This window comes from Podarcis filfolensis (assembly GCF_964270895.1).
Source record: "Podarcis filfolensis genome assembly, chromosome: 1".
In the NCBI taxonomy this organism is placed as follows: domain Eukaryota; kingdom Metazoa; phylum Chordata; class Lepidosauria; order Squamata; family Lacertidae; genus Podarcis; species Podarcis filfolensis.
Window position 1 is genome coordinate 65,541,666 of NC_139604.1, and position 16,473 is coordinate 65,558,138.

Sequence of the window (16,473 nt, forward strand, 5' to 3'; positions counted from 1 at the left end):
AATCAACAATATATCCTAAAGACATCACAGTCTCCACTGTCCCTCATTCCAAATAAAAGCCCTGGAACCCCTGGATTTTTTCACTGCTCAGATGGGGGGGGGGGCTGCAATAATATCTTAAGCTTCTTATGTCTCCTTCAGATAAACTACAAAAACATCTTATGTATGTGTATTTTTTCCAAATATTTGAGGGGGGAAATAAATTTTTAAAACCTTAGAACCCCTCTCCCTGCAGTAACCTACTTCCATCTACTGTACAATCCTATGCATTTTCATGTTTTCAATGAGGTGTCCACCCTAGTAAGTGTGCTTAAGATTGTAGCCTAATCCTAGACATGTCTGCTCTGACTTAAGTCCTGTGGAGTTCAATGGGACTTACACCCAAGTAAATGGGTGTAGGATTGAAATTTAAGGTGATAATCCTACACATACTTAACTGGGAGTAAATCCTGTTGAACTCAGTTGGACTTCTGAACAGACGTGCATCAGATTGTGTTAATCTTAGGTTATTAGCTGAAGATATGCATCTTTAGATAATTGTGTAACCATGGCATATTCCTCAGAGTGTTTAATTCTGCCCAGTATTTCAAAGGATCCAATATATATACAAATAAATGGCAAAATTTTGTTATTGGGGTAGCCTCTTTATGTTCTTAAATTAGCCTTTGCTTTGTATAAATTTGATAAAAGATTTTGACTCTTTCTTCTTTTGTATATGTAGGCACAAAGGCAGTTCTTATAGTGTCTCTCCTGAAGGTGATTGTTTAGTTTATTAACCTCCACTCCCTTTTGCAAAGTTATTACAGATATATGAATAGAAGCTGTGACCAAACTATACGCCCCACGTTTATTAATATTTCCATTCAATGCACTGAATGGAAGTCGAAGGAAGCAGTCTACAATGGAGAAAAAGGAGAAATTTCTGTAATGAACATGAAAGGTATTATTTACCAGTTAATTTGCATGCAATTGTTTGTTGTCTGATACTACACAAAGACTAGGTGCAGGAATGGCACCCTGCTATCAGGCTTCTTCATGTTAATCTTTGAACCTCAAGGGAAGAAGTACTAACTTTCCCATATGTCTCACAATGTCCTTCCTCTATTCATTGATCTGCTCTTCCTACTCCATTATCATTCTCCTTTTAAAAACACTTTTAGACTAATTCTGTGCATATGTGTTAACTATGGTCACCAACAAGGGAGAGGGGAAATGGAATTTTGTAGCTGGCCCCCTGAACAGAAACCAACACATACACTGCAAGTACGAACGTCTCATATATCTCTGTAACATCCGATGTGGAACTATTTCATATTCCCCATCATGTGCAGGTATGAGTGGCTTGTGCTTCCTGTTCTACCTGTATTGCTTATGATCAAAGTGACTCCAGGCATACTGTTCACATCATGTCCCTCATAGTACTCTGAAAAACTGGACTAATTTTTATTTGCTTTTGTAACTCAATGCCAGAACTCACCATGGACGCCTCCCTTTGTTCTCTTATAATGGCAATGGCGGCCACCTGAGAGGTGTCAGAACTGAGTTCCGCTGAGTTCCAGCTGAAAGAAATCCCTGCTGCAGCTCATTTGGAGATCTCTGGATGCTGATATGTAGTAATGACAAGTGGGGTCCTATCAGGACCAGATTTTGGTTTGATGAGGCCCTACGCTACTGGAGGTAATGGGGCCCTTTATATGTCCAGCTGTCCTTTGTCAACAACAAATTATGGTAATTTATGGACCTAATAGGTATCTAAATCCATTTGCACATATCAAAATATGTATTTTATCAAAGTAATTGTTGAACTGAAATACAATTAAGAAGTATATTAATAGTGAAAAACAATTAAGAAGAAATATTAATAGTGAAATACAATTAAGAAGTATATTAATAGTGAAATACAATTAAGAAAAAGTATATTTTGGGCCCCCCCAAGAGAGTGGGGCCCTAAGCTATAGCTTGTTTAGCTTACACATAAATCCGGCACTGGGTCCTATAGCAAAATGTTTCAGTGTTGAGTGCTTCTTTAAAGGTACTATCTAGCCACACAATTCCATCCCCTCCCTAGGGTTTCCTTCACCACAGTAGTAAGTCAGCGTTCAGGACCCATGAGCAGGCTCAGTTCTCATTAGCCTGTTTGAGTGTTTGCCATTGCCTCTTCCCACATTTTGGTTTTTCTCCCAGCCACATTGATGTCTATGGGCTGCTCTCTTTTCTAACCTTGGGGACGTTTTAAAACAGTGTGGAGTAGGAAATGATCTATCCAGATGATGAGATATTTCTTTCTATCCCTTTTTATGTCTCTGTGTTGTTTCCTCCCTTTCCAGCCACTCCACTCCATCTCCCCCTCCTGCCCACTTTTTTGTTTTTCACTCAGTTTCTCAAAATTCTTGGTTTTCATTGGGCTCTTTTCTGCTTATGTCCTCTTAAAGTTTTTTTTTAAATAACTTCTGCAATCCTTGGGTTACTCTGAGTCTGCTGACTGTTCTCTCTTGTGTGCAGTGTTGGCTATACAAGCACAAGCAAGGAAATTTTTTGAATTGGTATTAAAAAGAATATTTATTTTTATATATTAAGGATATTTCCAACCCACCCTTTCACACAATGGATCCCAGGATGGAGCACATTACATGATTATAAAACACAATCCAAAATGTATGTATTTTTATTGTTTTTGTTTTTTATTGTTCTGTTTTTTCTGTTTTATATAAATTCCTAAACTTTAATAAATATATTATAAAAAAAACACAAAACAAAATGTGATGAAAATACATTACTGCTGAAAAGCCATCCTTATGGTTGCCTATAATTAAAAATATATAACAGAATGAGCTCTGCAAGAGAGGATAAAATTAATGTTAAAATGGTTTCTTCAGCTATGTTCGAAGCAAGAGGAAGAACAAGCAAGTGATAGGTCCTCTGGGTGGAGAAGACGGAGAAATGTTACTAGGCGACAGAGAGAAGGGGAACTGCGCAACATATACTTTGGAAGACATTCTACATTTGTAGGGCAGCCACTGAGAATACTTCATTAGGCATTTTTCTGTTCATGTTTGGAGCTGTTAATATTTATAACTAGGAAGTGTTCTATAGGACAAAAATATTGTCTTGTATTATCTCTGTGGAACAATAGGAAGACACTACAGAGGCCGCTAAAGATAGCTTATATGGTACAGCACTACATTCTACAATTTCACTACTTGTTGTTGTTTAGTCGTTTAGTCGTGTCCGACTCTTCATGACCCCATGGACCAGAGCACGCCAGGCACTTCTGTGTTCCACTGCCTCCTACAGTTTAGTCAAACTCATGCTGATAGCTTTGAGAACACTATCCAACCATCTCGCCCTCTGTCGTCCCCTTCTCCTTGTGCCCTCCATCTTTCCCAACATCAGGCTCTTTTCCAGGGAGTCTTCTCTTCTCATGAGGTGGCCAAAGTATTGGAGCCTCAGCTTCAGCATCTGTCTTTCCAGTGAGCACTCAGGGCTGATTTCCTTCAGAATGGATAGGTTTGATCTTCTTGCAGTCCATGGGACTCTCAAGAGTCTCCTCCAGCACCATAATTCAAAAGCATCTATTCTTCGGCGATCAGCCTTCTTTATGGTCCCGCTCTCACTTCCATACTACTCATTTCACTACTACCACCTCAAAATTCCTCATTCTTGTACTACATTGAACAGTTTCATTACTGCTAGTTTTCACAATGATTCCATATGATCAATGGACTACAATTTCATTTTCTGTTCTCTAGACAAATATTCTAAATATGCTGTTTACAGAGAGAAAACTGTAAATAAATTAATAGGAAAGGACTAGAGATTAAACCTTGAAGGTTATGTAACTGAATAATATATCATTACAGTCTTCTCTTTCTTAAAGTTACCACCTGAGGTTAAAAAACACTACTGATTCAAAATGTCAATACCAATATAAGAAGCTATTACCTCTGTGCGGGTGCAAACAGCATTTTAATGGACGTGTTAAGGTTCCAGAATCAATATTGGCAAGTAATTATCTGTGGCAGGATGAGTAGCATTCAGTGTGTTGTTTTTTGTTTTTGAAAGTTCGGAATTGCTTACACACCAGATCCTGAACTGTATTATAACTTTAAAAATCCATTTCTTTTGCACTTCCGAAGATATATTCCAACAACAATGACAAAAACCCTTAAGGGAGATCCACAAGAAGGCCCGATGTTTGTATCCGCATGCATAAGTAAATCCAGAGGACATACAAGCCCCTAGAACTAGGAGAACTGCAGGAGTGAAAAGGGCCTCAACATGTGAGTCAGTGATAAGTAGTGGGGGAAAGTAGGGAGGGGAGCATGGGCATGGCTAGGATTTTTGTTATGGGGGCAGGCCTTTTGTTTTGGGGGGAGCAGAACCTCAGTTAGCTATGCATTTTTTTATTGATGGGGGGCAGCTGCCCTTCCATGTCCCTCCTTGGCTACGCCCATGGAGGGAAGAGCAATGGAAGCAGAAAGTGAATTGGTCAATTGTAGGGAAGGTGAAGAAAATACTACAGGGTGTCATTGTTTTAATTAGGAGATTTAAAGGCTAAGGCCTGAGCCAGTTGCGACATTATGAATTCAGGGTATGCTCATGAAGCAATATAAGGTCAAGGTTTTAGACTTGAAGTTACTCCAAAGACAACAATATAATTACTGCATATTTTAAATTTATAGTAAGGAGAAGAACAGCCATCATCTGAACTTGGTTGTATACTGCTGGTACTCTAAGCTAAGAATTAATTGTAGAAGCTGAAATAATTGGAACGGTTCATTTTTGAGCACCAACACATACTGTATAGGCAATATTGAAGTAAATGAGAGCCGGTACAGACTGAAGCAATAAAAGCTTTGCACAGGTTGGACAAGTGACTTAGGATATGTCTACAGAGAGCTTCCATATTTAAAGGAATTTTCTTAATCTTTGAAGTATTGAAATGACAGTCATGATTTTATACACACAGATGGAGGGCCTGTATTTTGCAAAAAATACACTTGGAGGTTGTGTACAGTGTTTCTCTGTTTCTATGCAGGCTGTACAGATTAACCTTCAGGAACAGCTTTGTATTTCTTTTCATTTTGTTAAAAAGGAAGAAATATTGAGGAGTTTTCTTTTGACAATAACAAACAGGAACACAATTGCTGGAAAAAGTAGAGATTTGCCCTGCTACTTTCTACAATATCACTGTTCTATTGACATAAAATAGAATTTCAGTAACTAGAAATATGCTGTGGATTGAGATGCACTATTTATTTTAGGTAGGTACACACTGCATTGTTACATGTCTACCAAAATAGTATTAGCTAAAAATGCAACAAGTCTTATATTTAGAATTTCCCCTACAGTAATTGCCAATCTCAAAACATCAAACAATTATGATCACATCTCTGATTGGTTCTTTAATGTAGTTCAGGGCTGCAGAAAATATTGCAATCCCCACAGCTGACAATCTCCACTGACGTGTGATTTAGCCTGTGCAGCAATGAAAGGAACAAAGTTATCTTCACTTTGCTTGCTGATCCACTCCAACAACTCTGATTTTGTCTTCTTCCATGCCCTGCTGGTTTCTCTGTAGATTGCATTTTTCAGCAGGAATAGAAGAGAAACAATTTTACAGAAAGGAAGGAGTAAGACACTGTATCCTGGGTAGACCATGTGCAGAGCTGGGTCAAATTACATAGAGCGAAGAGACATGTATCCTCTTGTATGTTTGTTAGGAGTTTATGTCTGACAGCATTCAAAGGAAAACAGAACAAGCGAAACAAAGTTTGCTACCAGACTGCCAGTATTCTGCAAGCAGGATTCAGCTGCACACCAGAAATTTAGTTTGCACAATAAAAGTGAATTGAATGTTTTACTGCAACAAATCAAGGTTTTAAACATTGACATTTTTTGTTTAGGAAAGTGATGGGGAAATGCACCAAAAAGTGTGTGATAAATGATTGATTAATGGGAATACATAAAACTTCTGCACAAGATATCAGAATGAATGCTCATTGTTGTATAACCTCTCTGTAATAAATCAGAATAAATGCTCAATATATACCACACACTGCATAACATCCAAGTATGCTTTGTGCAAGCAAATTAGGATAAATGCTTGATAAAATGGGTTGTCTGGAGGAGCCCAAATTCTGTTTCAATTAATGAACTGTCCTTTTATTTCCACTGATGATACAAAAGAGTACAAATTGTATTAAAATGAGGATCCATTGTTTCCATACAAATCAATTTGTAGGGTAACATGAGTTGCATATTCATATTTTTGGAAGGAAATTCAACTTGAAATTTGGCCTATGGGTGATATCCAACTAAGTCATACCCACTGAAATTAATGGAGTTCAGTACTGAAGTTCATTGATTTTAATGGGTCTGCTCTCAATATAACTTACCACTGAATATCACCACAGAAATTCTATTCATGTATAGGCAGCATTCTCACATGTCAAACTTTATTTATCATTGATTGGTTAAAAACATGGAATGTAGAAAAAGCAAGTGTCTTTGAAACTTCTTCACGTGTTAAATTGCCGTTACAATAGCCTGTTGTATTAATTACTAGATAAACTGGGCCCCAAATTTATCCTCATGATAGTTGCATATGGTGGTAGTTCTGGTGTGGTGGACAAAGAGCTGTGAGAAGAAGCTAGTTTTGGTGGCAGCACCATTAACAAAGTACAGTTCCCAGGATTCTTTGGGGGAAAGTGGTGTAAGATTGCTTTTAATGTATGGTGTGGATGATCTATAGAGGGCAGCTTAATTTCTGCCATGTGTCAAGGGTGGCAAAGTATCCCACAAAGCCTAACAGTGCAGACACTGAAAAGTATCCTATGTGTTCTTGCCTATGCAGTTAAAACACTTAGCTGAGCCACCACAGTTAGATACAGTAGGAGGGTTTCATTTAGAGACGTGTGTGTGACTTTTATTATATTTACACTTTAATTAAAAAATAATTCAGGAAAAGTTTGTGTTTAAGAAGTGGAAAAGATCCAGATCTTGAGTCAGGAAAAAAGTTCACAAATTGGCGGGAAAAGAAGTAGCCTTGCTCATGTGTTGTGAAAAATGCGACGTTATTTCAACAGTTGGAGCATTCAGACGCCTTCACAACAAGGAGTTAATATCTGTATCTCTGGAGCTCTGATTGTCTGAAATTGGAAGTGCGACTGGGAAGTTCAGGTAGCATATTCTTCATTTCTATTTATTCACCTACAGCCCTAAGCGTAGCTGTTTAAGGGTGGCACCTATTAAGTCCTAAACAAGGAACAGCGGACTTTAGCTGGGCTCACACAACCTGTTGCCCGGACTGCTATTATGGGATACAAAACCACAGGCTTGTTCGAAATAAAGAGTTCCCTCTCTTCCTCTCCTCCTGTTTCCAAACACGGGGCAACGAGCCGTCTGCCCAATCTGCCTGCTGGGCTTAACTGAAAGGGTGGGGGACACACACATACACACAGAGCGCTCTTCCCCACCCAGACGGGGGAGGCGAGCCACCTTGTGTTGCGTTGCGCCGCGTTGTGCGTTGCGCGCCTGCCCGCGCGCCTCCCGCTCTCCGCTGCCGGCCGGTGGCGCTGCTGAGCAGAGCCGGGCATTTGCGGCGGGCGCCTGCCTGCCTGCCTGGCCTCGCCTTGCCCTCCCGCTCCCTTGCACCCCCTCCGCCCCCCTCCGGCAGGCGGGCTGGCTGTGCGCGCGGCGAACATGGCGGCGGCGGCGGTGGGGCGGGACACTCTACCTGAGCACTGGTCCTATGGCGTCTGTGGAGACGGCCGCGTCTTCTTCATCGAGTAAGGCGCCGGGCGGCGGGAAAAGGAGGTGGCGGTGCGTGGGTGGGGGCGGGGGCCGGTAGCGCTGCCGCTTATTCCGCTCCTTTCTTTCCTCTCCCCCCCCCCCTTCACGACGGGCTCTAGTACTAACAGGTGCATGTTTGCCGCTTCTCCCTCCTTAGCGACCTGACCCGCTCAACTACTTGGCTGCATCCTCGCACCGGGGAGCCCGTCAACTCAGGCCACATGATCCGCTCAGGTGGGTGCCCTAAACTCCCCCTCGCCCTCCCCAACTACACTTTCCCGCTAGGGCACTTGTGGTGTGGTGGGGGCGGGAAAGAAGCGGGGCGGGAAAGGGAGGCTGAATGGGACTTTTCTGCTCCCCCCCCTTCGCCCCGCGCTCGTGTTTGCCTTTCTCTCTCTCTCTCACGGGGGGTGGCGGAGGGGGGGGGGAGGATAACGACCTTTGTGTGACTGGGATTTACGCTCGCCTATCTCCAGGGCACTGAGATCTCGCTTCCCTCGTCTTTCTCTCACTGCCACTTTCTCTCTCTCTCTCTCTCTTTCTCCCCCCTCCTGCTTTTGTTCTTTTTTTTAGATCTTCCCCGTGGATGGGAGGAGGGATTCTCGGAAGAAGGAGCCAGTTACTTCATTGAGTGAGTATTTCCCACTCTCGAGATATACTCGCTTACTTAACCCGGGGTGTGTGTGTGTGTGAGAGAGAAAAAGAATTAATCTTCCGTATCAGAAAATGGGATATATTCTTGTCCCCCCCCCCCACTTTGCTTTCCCCCTCCCCCTGGAATTAACATCACCTTATTTTGGGTCCCGTATAAATGAAGTAAAGGAGACGTTTGTCTCGTGTGTGTGTGAGAGAGCATGAATTCTGATACTCTCTGCTGTGTGTGTTTTTTTTAAATCACTGGTTATAATAGTGCATTATATTGCCGTACTTTGGTGTTCTCTTGACACTTCCGTTGTCTGGCAAGAGCAACAGGCTTTTACCTTTGTAGCTTGTTTATATTGCTTCGGGATTTCGTGCCGTAGTGAACGGTTGACTGAATGTCAGCCAAACTTGGCTGAATGTGTTACTAACACACTGGCTGGAACCTGTTGCCTGCTGCTGAATTGAAGTGTAGCAATGAGGTTGTTTATAAGGCAGGCTAGCAGTGTTCAGTATGTGAAAGATTGTCACGTTTTTCTGCAAAAAAGAAGTTTAGATCAAATTAATGGTCACAGATCTGTTGAAGCATGGAATGGGTCATCTTATATATCACATGTTACATATTGAAAATACAAACAGCACTGCAAAAAACAGAGAGAACATCATTTATAAAACACTGGTGGTGAATTAAAAATGATTTAATTTGAACAGTAGTCTGTTTTGGATTATAGTCTTCTTTAATGTTCTTAATTTTTCTGTTGCAAAAGGGGAGGCTGTTGTCTTAACATGGGGCAACATTTTGCAAGATACATTTTTCTTATTTGTGCCTTTTGATTATTCCATTGCTACTGCTGTATTTGAATAAAAGAGGAATGTTGCTATAGATCAGTAATAAGTAATGCCTAATCTGATACTATACAGGATTGGATCTGTGGAATTCTTTTGGTTCATAACCTTTGATGAACACTGACATCTGATATTTTAGGATCCACCCTGTTCTTGTGATTGTAATGTGTTTTAAACAGGTTTTACTGTTGTATCTTAAATTATTGTGACCCATTTTGGAATGAAGGATGAGTAATAAATAAAAGTAATAAATTTATATATATTGCAAGAGAGTAGAAAGATAGATTTTTGCATGACTAAAATACTAGAAAAGTTGTCTTACAATATTACTTGTAGGAAATAATTCTTGCCTGAGCACTTAGTTTATTGTGGTTGGAATGTCACCACAAGAAAACTGCATTCACTTTGAACAGTATAGGTGGTGCAGAATTACAATGGCTTTGTGCACCTGTTCAGTATGTACTACTTAAAAGACGCGATCATATTCCCAGGAGCTATAAAAGAAGATAGTCTGGGGACATTTTAAGAATACATTGATGCCCAAAACAATGGAAGGTGTTTTAGAATGCAGTGTAAGTGGAATTTTGGGGGTGTTGAAGGAATCTGGGGTGTTGAAGGAATACCAAGAATATGGACAATTTTTAAAAACTGGCTGCCATTTCCCCACCTCCTTAGCATATTCCATTCAGATATTACATACATATGGTCTGTTGTTGTGCAGGAAGGAACATGGTAAATTGAAGAGTTTGATCTGGATGGACTAAAGGGAGGATGGGTGGTATTGGTAAATAATACGAGTTACCACCAAATGTAAAGGCTTTACATGATATATACTACTTCTATTTTTTTCAGATTGCACTTAGATTGAACAATTTCTAGGTTTTTTTAATTAAAAAAACCTGCCAGACAAAGTAAACATGGCAGAACATTTTTAATGGACTATGTGTCACATGCAGAACCAATTACAGAAATAACGAAAATACATCAAATAATTTTAAATCTAGCTTTATTTCTGGAAGGCCAGCTGTGGTAAAGAGTTACTTTTACAAACTTCAGCTGGTTTGCTAGTTATACCCTTTCCAGGGGAATAAAGAGTTTGAAAGAATACATACTAATTTCTTGTTTAGACTACTGCAGTGTGATCTATATGGGGCAGTCTTTGAAATGTGACTGCCCAACTGAGTAATCGGGAAAGCGGTTGCCCAGTTATGAATCAATAATACAAAATTTAGATAACACGTTGCATCTGAAGTAAGCGACAGTGACTATCAGTTTCCCAATGAAAATCCTTGTCATTACATATTTTACATGGCTGTTTATTTGTATTTATTTCACAATTTTATATATGGATGTTTTATGATACTTGTAATGCCTAATATGCCTAATAAAGGTTTGGCGAAGTAGACTGTCATTTTCAAGATGCAATTCAAAGACCTGGTTTGCATGTCACATTAAGCCACAGGGATGATGGGAGTTGTAGTTCAGCAAGAATCGGCATGGTTTGTACAAAGGTATATCCTGTCTTACCAACTTTTTAGAACAGGGGTGGGGAAGCTTCTTCAGCTCAGTGACTGCATTTCCTTCTGGGCAGAATACCAAAGTCTACATACTGGTGGTGGGCAGAGCCAGAGGCAAAAGTGTGCAGAGCAGCAAATGTAAATGTAACCTTTGTACAGTAGTTTAGTTTCTACACACACTTGCACACCACCCCTCTGTATCCAGAGAAGCAAGAGGCATTATCATAGTTCAGAAACACGTTCCAAAAGGCAAAGCATCCAGAGTGTGAAACAGGGATAGTGAGGCGTTTGGCCTAGGGAGAGAGGGTATGTTTCTGTGGGAGAGTTCTGAGGGTCAGGTGGTGTCCTGGAGGGCTGTATTCATCTCCTGGGTCTGAGGTTCCTCACCTATGTTTTAGAGTTTGCTGAGAAACGTCAATAAATATGTGGATAGGGATGATATGGTAGACACTGTATACTTAGAATCATAGCACTGTAGAGTTGGAAGGGACCCTGAGAATCATCTAGTCCTGCAATGCAGGAATCCCAACTAAAGCATCCATAACTGAAGGTTATCCAGCCTCTGCTTCAAAACCTTCAGTGAAGTAGAGAGTCTGTTCCACTGTTGAATAGCTCTTACCATCAGAAAGTTCTTTCTGAAGTTTAGTCAGAATAATAAAAAATACTGGCATGCCACTGCTATCCTTTTTCAGCTGGCTCCCAAATTGTGGGACCAGAATCCTGACAGAGGAGTGGATAGCTGGTAGGAAACAAATGATCTCCTTCTTGAACTTTGTACAATTTTCTCTGTATTTTTTTAACTGGACTTTAAGGCACTCCTTTCCCCCCTTTATAGTTTGCCCACCTATATCACATGAGACTCACTGTCACCTTTTTGTATGAAAGTCAGTGAAGAAGTTTTAGGTTTTAAAGGTTTCCCCCCTCGCTATATCCCTTACCATGAACTCAGGCTCTCTCTGTTCTCCCATTCCACCTTCCTGGTTGCAGCTATTTATTGGTAGAGAGAATGAACAGTTTGCTTCTTGACATTGAGAGGTTTGCTGTGATAAAATAGTTGGGAATAATGACACACTTTGTTGACCTTTTGAAAAGTCCCTCACCAAAGGCTCCTTAGCAAACTTGATAGTCATGGGGTAGTAGGATGTGTCCTCTTATGGGCCAGTAAGTTGTTAAAGAACAAGAAGCAGAATAGGAATAGGAATAGGAATAAATGGGCAGTTCAAATAATGGAGGAAAAAGCAAGGTCCTTAAGGATGTGATTGGGCCGACGTCTTAACTTGTGCATAAATGATCAGGAGAAGGATGAACGGAGAGGTTTGTTCACAAAAAAGAAAAAGGGGTCACATTCCTGAGCAGTCATCACCATTTCAGACACCATTAGTATATACAGTACAGTGGTACCTCGGGTTAAGAACTTAATTCGTTCTGGAGGTCTGTTCTTAACCTGAAACTGTTCTTAACCTGAAGTACCACTTTAGCTAATGGGGCCTCCCGCTGCTGCCGCACGATTTCTATTCTCATCCTGAAGCAAAGTTCTTAACCTGAGGTACTATTTCTGGGTTAGCGGAGTCTGTAACCCGAAGCGTATGTAACCTGAAGCGTCTGTAACCCGAGGTACCACTGTATATGAAATCAGGAATTTTGTTTGCCCCAATGTACATCAATTTACACTTGCTTGCATTGAATTGCATTTGCCATTTCACTACCCATTCTCTCAGTTTGAGATATCCTTTTAGAGTCCCTTTTTGTTTTAACCACTTTGACCAATTTGTTACTGGCAAACTTGGCTATCTTATTGCTCTGCCCTAACTATAGATCATTTATGAACAAGTTAAAAAGCACAGGTGCCAATACTGATCCTTTGGGGACTCTACTTCGTTCATCCCTCCAGAGAACTGTCTAGTTATTCCTATTATCTGCTTCCCATTCCTTAACCAATTACCAGTTCATAAGCGGACATCTCCTCTGATGACATGAATGCTAAGTTTACTCAGGAGTCCTTTGTGACAGACTTAATCAAAAGGTTTTTGAAAATTATAGATTCAGTATTTAAATATATGTGATAAATTCAGCATTCCAGTTTTCACAGATTTTTAATTTTTTCTTTTTGCCCTGGCAAAGATCAGTACAGTGGCAAGGTGGGGATTATTGGAAAGTGATGAATAATGACTGGAGGCCATGAGCCTTGAACACGTAGTCATGCAAGACATTGAAGCACTGCTCTCTGAATACTGGAACTTGTATAGATGCTCTCGCAACATTTTCAAACATCTCTCAACAACTGTAACAGTTAGAGCTCTATTTTTAATAACTGTGTTTTCTAGGATTCTGTGTAATTTATTAAATTTGCAAAATTCCATGCAAAATTCCCTGTGTATTGAAAACTTTCAGCTGGAAAAAAAAACAAACCTCAAGGAGAAAGCATTGTTTGAGTTCTCTGTGATGGCACACCTCTCTTTTATTACACACTGCAGCAGGGGTGGGTAACCTGTGGACCTCCAGATGCTGCTGAATCACAACTTGCATTTCCTCTGACAATTGGCCATGCTGCCTACAGAGCTGATGAGAGTTGGAGCCCAACTACACCTGGAGGGCTGCAGGTTACCCATCTCTGCTCTGCTGAATAGCTGAATAAAAGCTATTTTTGAATGGCTCCTCTTTTGTTCTTCTTTCTTACCTTATAATCTATTCAGTTTTCTAATCTTATTGCTATATTTCGCATTTTACATTTGAAGTCTAAAAAGCTTGTCATTTAAAAATTAAGATTTATTTCTTATTATTACTCAACCATGATTTAAAATGTTGAACAGGGTGCCAAAAGAGGTGGTGGACTTGGTGGTGGAACCTTGGAGGTTTTAACAGATTGGATGGCCACCTGCCATATAAGATCTAGTTGAGATTCCTGCATTGCAGGGGGTTGGACTAGATGACCCTAAGGTTCCCTTCCAACGATTCTGTGATTCTGTGAATTAATAAAGCAACTTGTTAAAACTTCCTTCCAACATATCTGGCTCTTTATCTCTGTTCAGATGTGAAAATATGTGATTTGTTCTGATGCCTTCTAACTTTTTGGATCTACTTTAGAAACTCTCTAAGCAGTGCTAAGAAACTGTGGTGTTAAGTGGTATCTTAATTGTAGAAATAAAGAGGGGCAGATTCAATTAACAACAACAACAATCTATACCTCGCCCATGTAGCAGAAGCTCATACAAGGACTTCCGTCAGCACAGTGGGACTTAGCCTTCTCTCCTTTCCCCATTGGCTCATGGTGGGGGGAGTTGGGAGAACCCCCAGGGCAGGGGATTTCATTCTATCTGGGAAGCGGAAATGCTTGCACAGACAGATCAATTGCCATAGCATTACACTCAGTGTAAAAAAGAGATGCCAGAGCTCACCAGGAACTTCTCCTTTGTTCTCTTAGAATGGCAATGACACCCACTTGAGAGGTGCCAGATTACACTGGATTCCTCCCACAATTTGGGGAAAATATATTTTTTTGTTTTTATTGTATATATCTGCCACATATCAAACTGGGTTTTATATTTATTTTAGAGTAGATTGGTTATTGGTGGCATGCAGATAATATCTCTAAAAATTCAGATACAACACAAGTTTCAAAGTAAACATCAAACAATTTATTACTAACACTCTTGTACAAGATGAAGAAAATGTTGTTTTTATATCAAGGAAGGGGTGTAGCTTAGTTGTAGAGCATCTCCTTTGTATGGCAAAGGTCTCTGGTTCAATCTGCAGCATCTCCATGTAGGTCTGGGAGATAACCCTGTCTGAAGTCCTGGAAATGGAGATTTGCGGTAGAATTCCAAACATGTGATACATAAGTTTAGGCTTAATAAAAAATTTATCAACATAAAATGTCTATCAGCAGGGTCTATGACCAAGCCCTGGGAGACGTTACTCTGACACAGGTTTGCCCACCTGGGTACTCAGTCCAGCACCAATGCAGGTAGGAGGTGTTTTTCCCATAGCATATAGGGATTCTGTTGCCCTCAACAGAAGGTCCTCCTACTCCAGGACAGGATTCAAGGGCTTGTATCTGTTGTTGGGTCACAGAGACAGTAACCAGCTATAGATCTGCTTTGACTATTTAGTCTTTTTCAAATGTCTCAATTAGTTCCAAGGGATTGCCAGTATTTGCAGAGTACTTTGTTCTGTCCGTGGCAACACCAGTACATGATCAGTAAGTAGGCTACAGGTGTGATGTCAGCACACGTAGCACCTTTTCAAGAAGCTCCCATTAGTCTGACAGTGGCGTGAACAGGCTGTGTCGAGTTCTATGCCTGGATGCACATGTTCTCATGAACTGATACAAACAGGTGTTTGTTGGAGTCCTTCCTTGTCAGAATCTCATCTTTTCAGCATAGCACACTGTAGTAAGTTGAAAGAGTGAAATTCTGTGAGGGAAAAGTTGGTGCCTTTGCTATCAAGTTTCCTTTAATTTTTACAAGCAATTCATCTTTAATAAAGCAAAAGTACAGACTCATAATCTTAGTATTTAAAGAGAGATTTAAAATGTTTGCAACTAGACTGATGATCAAGTGAAGGTTAATAAATATTGAACTGTAGGAAACAGCTTCCAGTTTGTGGAATCTAAAATGCTAAGTAGCCTTGAGATTCAAGCCTTTGAAATGTTTCACTATGTTCAGAAGATCTAACTATGTTGGGTTGTAAGTTTTCATTGCTCAGACATAATTACTGGCTGAAATACTAATATTCATAAGAAATACACTACTAAGCGTTGATGTCCCAGACCATTTCTAGTTGGGTGTGACTAGTGATGCCAGAATGTGAATAAAAAGGTAAAGGTAAAGGACCCCTGACAGTTAAGTCCAGTCCCGAACAACTCTGGGGTTGCGGCACTCATCTCGCTTTACTGGCCAAGGGAGCCGACGTTTGTCCGCAGTTTTCCCCAGTCATGTGGCCAGCATGACTAAGCCACTTCTGACGAAACCAGAGGAGCGCATGGAAACGCCGTTTACCTTCCCTCCGGAGCGGTACCTATTTATCTACTTGCACTTCATGCTTTTGAACTGCTAGGTTGGCAGGACCTGAGACCAAACAACAGGGGTTCACCCCATCGTGGGGATTCGAACCGCCAACCTTCCGATCAGCAAGCCCAAGGCTCAGTGGGTTACACCACAGCGCCACCCATGTCCCAAGAATGTGAATAGGGGTGCGCATTTTCTTTGAAAGCAATGTAGTGCAGATTAAGAATACTGGCATTTGTATGTGCCCCTGTCTGCTCATGTGCCTAAAGTCTACAGTTCTTTAGAGGAGGTAAGTGCATGGAAGGATGCCTTCTCTGATAAGGCTGTGAATGCACATTAGAAGCGTGAACCAATATTAAAGTAACTACAGATAATCTGTTGGATTCATATTTGTGATTTAATACAAATAAGCACTTCTGGTATCCAAGCAGCATGAATTAGAAAATTTTGTACTATCATTTCTGACTAAAATAAAATGTGTTGGAAAGAGCTAGTGGCTAGAAGGGTTGAGCTTTCAATGCTTCTCTATCTCAATCACTAGCCATTTGTGAAACAGCTTTGTAGTTTCTGGATAAATGCTTTCCATTTTGCATACAAAGGTATTATTATGTTAGTGAATGATTGTAATTGTATTACCAGATAAATACAGTTGATATTGCAGATTTTCACAT

The 16,473-nt window shown here is 40.5% G+C and overlaps 1 protein-coding gene and 1 long non-coding RNA gene across 33 annotated transcripts in view; one reads left to right on the top strand and one right to left on the bottom strand.

Annotated features, from left to right (window-relative positions):
* Positions 1-4,907: 4,907 nt before the first annotated feature.
* Positions 4,908-7,876, bottom strand: LOC310751285. Its single transcript, XR_014542445.1, has 2 exons — positions 7,739-7,876; positions 4,908-5,575 (listed from the first exon to the last, which is right to left on the bottom strand). It is a non-coding gene; the product is annotated as an uncharacterized lncRNA (long non-coding RNA).
* PLEKHA7 (pleckstrin homology domain containing A7) overlaps positions 7,514-16,473 on the top strand; it is a 159,501-nt gene continuing 150,541 nt past the window's right edge. For 19 of the 32 annotated variants that reach the window (XR_014542206.1, XM_083589227.1, XM_083589257.1 and 16 more), the window contains exons 1-3: positions 7,514-7,790; positions 7,952-8,028; positions 8,368-8,425. Coding sequence is in view for 29 of the 32 variants with exons in the window: in XM_083589227.1 (XP_083445353.1) it covers positions 7,705-7,790; positions 7,952-8,028; positions 8,368-8,425 (221 nt within the window). In the remaining 3 variants the exon portion in view is untranslated. The remainder of the gene's footprint in view (positions 7,791-7,951; positions 8,029-8,367; positions 8,426-16,473) is intronic. The other 13 variants (XR_014542208.1, XM_083589228.1, XM_083589241.1 and 10 more) reach the window with 4 other exon arrangements.